This window comes from Mastomys coucha, unplaced genomic scaffold, assembly GCF_008632895.1.
Source record: "Mastomys coucha isolate ucsf_1 unplaced genomic scaffold, UCSF_Mcou_1 pScaffold5, whole genome shotgun sequence".
Classification (NCBI taxonomy): Eukaryota; Metazoa; Chordata; class Mammalia; order Rodentia; family Muridae; genus Mastomys; species Mastomys coucha.
In genome coordinates, this window is record NW_022196911.1 from 80,093,806 (window position 1) to 80,100,249 (window position 6,444).

The 6,444-nt window shown below is 38.5% G+C and overlaps 1 protein-coding gene and 1 pseudogene across 6 annotated transcripts in view; one reads left to right on the forward strand and one right to left on the reverse strand.

Annotated features, from left to right (window-relative positions):
- Window positions 1-6,444, forward strand: part of Acaca (acetyl-CoA carboxylase alpha) — a 268,630-nt gene that overhangs the window by 204,866 nt on the left and 57,320 nt on the right. For all 6 annotated transcript variants that reach the window (XM_031350925.1, XM_031350927.1, XM_031350930.1 and 3 more), the window contains one exon: window positions 3,435-3,532. In XM_031350925.1, coding sequence (XP_031206785.1) covers window positions 3,435-3,532 — 98 coding nt within the window. The remainder of the gene's footprint in view (window positions 1-3,434; window positions 3,533-6,444) is intronic.
- Window positions 5,262-5,708, reverse strand: LOC116076886 (annotated as a pseudogene).

The window sequence follows — 6,444 nt, forward strand, 5'->3', positions numbered from 1 at the left end:
TTTTTTTCAGTTCAGAAAAAATGGTAACTCAATCTCTGGGCATAAGAACTAAAAATGTAATCTTATAAGCCTTATTAAAATCTGATTCCTCCGGTGGTGAAACTTTGAGGATCCGCCATGATACCAGGAAACTCTAGCAGCTACATCTTACCCCTCTGCTGGCCCTGTTCCAAAAAGCCAGAGCATACTCTTAATCATGGTGACTCATCTCTCCAGCTCCCAAATTTATTTAGTTTATGTGTATATGTATGTGACTGAGTATATGAATGTATACCGTGTGTGTGTCTGTGTGTGTGACAGAGAGAGAGAGAGAGGGAGGGAGAGAGAGAAAGAAGGAGAGAGAGAGAGAGAGAGAGAGAGAGAGAGAGAGAGAGAGAGAGAGAGAGAGAGAGAGAGAGAGCACCTGTGTGAGAGAGAGAGCACACCTGTGGCCAAAAAAGGATATTGGAGCCTCTGGAACTGGAGTCACAACCACTTATGCTGGGAATTGAACCTTGACTCTAAGAGCACCTCTCCCACCTTTTAATTTCTACTATATTGTTAACTTTCCTCATTGCTTTTTAGTTGTGTGATAATTCTTGGGATGGTTGTACTCACTAGGTGATCCTTAATGGAATCTTTGAGATCTCTCTCTAATGTCTCTACCCTTGCTCACTCTCTCTATATTATCACTTTAAAGCATCCCTCTCTTTGCTACCCTTCCTTTCCATTGTCCTTGGAGCTTTTAACTTGCCAGGGCAACTTGGTAACTGTCTACAGTGGGGCAAGAATTGGAGTGGCAGGACATCATCACATGTGTTCCATGTACTCAGTTTCTGTAGTTTTCAGAATCCAGTGATCCTTTAAGCCTATAAATACTGGAACTCTACCACTTTGTCTTTCTTCCATTTTTCACTCTCATTTCATTCAGCTTGTTTGGTGGATTTTTTTTTAATTGTTTTGATTTTTTGCTTTGGTTTTGGCTTTTTTTGATTTAGTTTGGTTTGTTCTTTCTGGACAAGGTTTCTCTGTGTAACCGTGGGTGTCCTGTAACTCACTCTGTAGACCAGACTGGCCTCGAATTCACAGAGGTTCACCTGCCTCTCGCCTCTGCTTCTGCCTCTGCCTTCTGAGTGCTGGGATTAAAGGTGTTCACCACCATCACCCGGCTCTGTTTTGTTTTTTTGTAGTTGGTGGCGGTGTTTTTTGTTTGTTTGTTTGTTTGTTTGTTTGCTTTTAGGTCTCTATGTAGCTTTAGCTGGCCTGGAATATACTATGTAGACCCAGTTGTCCTTTAATTCATATAGGTCTGTTTGGCTCTGCTGGCATTCAAGGCCTGTGCCCTGTTCATTCACCTCTTTTTTTAATTCCAAGGTTCATTTTAATAGCATCTAATTGTCTTAATTGTCGCCTTTTTGTGTTCCTGCTTAGTCTGCTTCCTCTGTACCTCTAGAAGTAAAACCTAACTCTGTCCACCTTCTCCATGTGTGCACTGGAGAAAAATGTGGTTTTCTGACTGGTCCATCTTTCTAAATCTCAGCCTACCAAACTCATGACTAATGGTCTCACATTTCCTGTCCTCGGGTCCTCTCCACGATCTCCCTGTACCTTCATCCCTACTACGATCAGTCCTTGCTTCCCAAGATGCTCCGGAACAGAGATTAAGACTTGTTTCCTGGAGCTGGTGAGATGGCTCAGCGGTTAAGAACACTGACTGATCTTCCGAAGGTCCTGAGTTCAAATCCCAGCAACCACATGGTGGCTCACAACCATCCGTAATGAGATCTGATGCCCTCTCCTGGTGTGTCTGAAGACAGCTACAGTGTACTTACATATAATAATAAATAAATAAATAAATAAATAAAGACTTGTTTCCTCTCTGCATTCACCCCCAGTAGTGCAACAGAAACAAGTGAAAAGCTGTAGCTCCTTGTGCAAATGAGCACTTCCTACATCTGTCCCCACGCCTTTCCACCTCACTCCTGTGCTTGAAGGGAATAACCCCTGCCCTTCCTAGAGCCATCCCTCCCTTTCTTTGTAGCCCTCTGTAGTGAAGAATACCACTCCTCCTTTGCTTGGCTCATTACCTTTCCCTCTCTGCTGGAACTCTACCTTGACATACAGACACATATCCCTCAAGTAACTCACTCCTGTTCTTCCTCTTTACTTCAAAGAGTTGTCGCTCTTGCCAGCTGCAGGCTCTGTTCCCAGTCTCTTGAACCTCCTCCTGGAAAGCTTGCACCTGAACCATTTTAATCAAGTTACTTTTGTCAAAGTCAGAGATTGTGTGTTGCAAATTCAACATGGAGTTCTCAGTCCTTATCTTAGTGGTTATTTGATGATTCAGCAGCATTTGATACCAGTGGTCTCTGCTTTATCTTTGAAATACTTCTCTTCGTTTTCTATCTACCTTTGTGCCTCCTCTTTCTCAATTTCTTTTCCTACCTTTCATGTCCTTATATATATAAGACTATTTCAAGGTATAATAAAAAAAAAACATTCCTTATTCTGACTACCATGATGCTAACACAAGTATACACACTTATCAGAACTCATCAGGTTTTAGTGATAAATGCCAAGTATGGTTGCTGAAGCCTGCAATCTCAACTCCTCTGGATGCTAAGGCCAGCCTGGGAAACAGACAGACAATGCCTCAAAAATAAAAGTTTATAACACAGTCAGTGGATTTTAGTGAATGTAAATTATAGTTCATTAAAATGCATCTATAAAGTATATAATGAAGTCAGTAATGACTTCTTGCAAATGTGTGTTTCTGTTTGGGTATTGGAAGAACTTAGAATTAGTCATGATGGTTGTACCACATCTCAGTGTATAAAAACTGCTAATTTGTAAATACATACAGCATGTTAAACATGTATAACATGGTACTCTGCTTTAATTGTAAGTTTGTATGCATGCAAATCATTAAGTATTAATGCAGCTTTTTAATATAAATAGAACTTACTTATTGAAAAAAGTGAAAGTATAAATTCTGTGCTCAGACTTTTTACTGCTTAGACCCGTGATTTTAATATTAATTTCCCAGATTTGTGATCCTTTCTGTTATACCTTACCCCTCTCAAATTTGATGATATGGATTTGAGTGAAGAGCAGTAATTCACAAAATTCCTGAGACTCATGCTGATATATTTAATGGAAGTGTCACTAAAGATTCAGAAATGACCCTTTAACCCTATTGAAAATGAAATGAATGGAACATACTTGGAATTGGAACTATAGGGTATATATTGTTTCAAGGGCAGACAGTTGTGACTAAAATATAGAAACTTTCATCTTTCAAACCACCTATGCTAGTGTTCTGCTAGACAGTCACTCAAATAATTTATCAGTTTAAAGCTAGCTTTAGAGCAAGTTCAGCTATATATGTTTGACTTTGTCTTGGTTATGTGCTAATGGCAGATGATGAGTTAAAAACTATTTGTATTATTTCACAGGGCTACAAGTATTTATATCTGACACCCCAGGATTATAAAAGAGTCAGTGCTCTCAATTCTGTCCACTGTGAACATGTGGAAGATGAAGGAGAATCCAGGTAGGTATTTGTATGTCAGATAAACTTGGTCATGATTCTCAAAGATAGAGAATATTTCTTTACTTTGTGCTTATACAACCTTGAATGAAAAGCTCTGTGGTATTATTTAGACATCTTAGATTTGTGCCTTAGCTTATTAGCTGAAATGCCCTGCTATTGATAGAGGCTTTTAGGTAATATTTGTATTATTTACTCCTTTGAGAAACAATGAAATGTGTAAATAATTCTGAAGAAAAAGTAAAATACCAACCCCAGGCCTACCCCTAAAGCACAATTATGAATTTATATTATTCTTACTGCCTTTTTTCTATTCATGGTGTTTTTGTTCCCTATATAACTGGGATTATAATAGATGAAAAGTTTTTGTGTTGTTTTGTGTTTTTATCCTTTGAACTAAAATTTATGTTACATATAAAGCTAATCTTCCTTCAGAAATAAACATGAAGTTTAATAGTTGCATAGTATTATATCATAGTGAGGATACTATCTTTGACCCTGCAGACCATTTCCAGCCTTTCACTGTTATATCTCTGAGTTGAATATTCCTTTGCGGACACTTTAGGACTGTCCCTAATCTTTGTTCCTTGCACCCTATCCATAAGATCAAACATACACTAATGTTTCTGTTTAAGTAGTTAAATACAACAGCTTCAAGTGTTTCTGTCCTCACAGCTTGATCACTTGAATAAAATAATTCAGTATATTAATTGCACATGGAATTGCAAGAATTTCATTCATAAGAGCTTTTGGGGGGTGGTATGTTGATAACCCTTTGGGTAAATTTCTAGATGTTTACATATCAGAAAGTCCATTTTTAGAGGTTTTTAATTTTTTTGCAAATTACCCTTCCAAGATTTGCATCCCCAGTCAATAAGTACATGATAACACTGATTTTTCTCTGTTCTGAATGTATCACTGATTGTTGTTTAAAACAGTAATTACTATATTTAGTAATAATAAGTATCTTCGCCAGGCGGTGGTGGTACATGCCTTTAATCCCAGCACTTGGGAGGCAGAGGCAGGCAGATTTCTGAGTTCGAGGCCCACCTGGTCCACAGAGTGAGTTCCAGGACAGCCAGGGCTATACAGAGAAACCCTGTCTCAAAAAACCTGTGTGTGTGTGTGTGTGTGTGTGTGTGTGTGTGTGTGTGTGTGTGTATGTATATATACATACATATATATATGTATATACACACACACACATATATATATATATAATATAATAATATATATAATATATAATAATGAGTATCTTCTCAAAAATAGCAACTGTTAGTCAGGCAGTGGTGGCACATGCCTTTAATCTCAGCGCTCAGGAGGCAGAGATAGTGGGATCTCTGTAAGTTCTAGGACAGCCAGGGCTACACAGAGAAACCCTTTCTCCAAAAACAAGATAGCAACTGTTATTTTTACCTTGCATTGTTGATTACCAGTGAGGCTGAATTCTGATATTCTTTGCATGTATTTTCTAGAATGTTAATTACTGTGCTACTATTATTGACTAATTCTTGCATTCGTGGGCCATTGCCATACTACTTTAACTATTGCTGTGGGACATGTTAATTTTTTCCAAGTTGTAATAGCTGATGTGCTCCTTTGTTATTAGTTTTCTTGTTTTTGTGGTGCTGGAGAACAAGCCTAACACATGTTTTAATCACTAGAAACTTCCCATCATGACTTTACTTTGGATGGTATTGGTTTTATATATTAATTTTTTTTTGATTCAATAATTCAATAAAGTTTTATTTTCCCAAATGTACAGCTGATTGAACCTGTTCATGCATCTTCACCAGCAGCTGGGGCATCTCCACCCTTTGTGTTTCTGGTGTAAATTACTTGGGCTCTGGGCTTTGAAATCGGCTTGATAAGTCCTTTACTAAGTAGCTCCTGGAGGGCTGCCCTGGCCAAGGAACCTCGAATCTTCAGTCTCTCCGAGACCACAGCTGGAGTGATGAGCTTATAGTTGGGAACTTCCTTACAGAGCTTGTCGTGTGGAGCTTTGTCAAACAGGACAAGATTGTTCAACTTGTCCTGAAAGTCCTTTGCCTTTGGACCACTTCTTCTTTTTGGCCTTGCCACCAGATTTATTTACTGGGTCTTTGTCTTTTTTGGCCGACTTTCCGGCATCTTTCTTCTTGTCGTCTTTGGGTGGCATGGCGAAGCTCAGAGAGTCAGGCGGACCCTTATATATTAATTTATAAGGACCTGACATCTCTCTTTAATTTCCCTAAAAAGAAACATGGCATATTTTTCTATTTACTGATATGTATACTTTTCTTCATAGAAGTTATGCCATTGGTTCTCAGACTTCCTTAGTTTATGGCACTTCCCCCACCCTCGCCCCCAAAGCAGGGTTTCCTTGTGTAACCCTGGCTGTGCTGGATGGAACTCAGAGATCCCCCTGCCTCTAACCCCCCCAGTAGAGGTATTAAAGGCATGTGCCACCACCATCCAGTTCATGGCACCTTTAATATGTCTGTAATACTTTTTCACAGCACCCCTAAACTAAACATAGACCTAATGTGGTTTTTTAAAATTAAGTTGTTGAATGCAAATCACATCATAAATGTTTCTTTCTTATAAGGTTAATGATCACTAATCCATGTGAATTGAAAAAAGAGTATATCATTCTTGTTTTCTGGGTAGGTTCTTAGGGAGTGTTGAAAGAGGGTTTCATGAACCCCAGGCTAACCTTGAATTCACCGTGTAGTTAAGAATGGTCTTGTACTCCTGTCCCTCATATCTTTACCTCTAGCATCTGAGGGTACTACCTAGCTGATTCTTAAATAATTATAGTAACGTAAGAATAATGTGATACTGTGCTTGCAGACCTCGGAGTTACCTTGCATATAACCACCCTCATTTCTTGTTCTTTCTTGTTTTTTTTTTTTTTTTTTTTTTTTTTTTTTTTT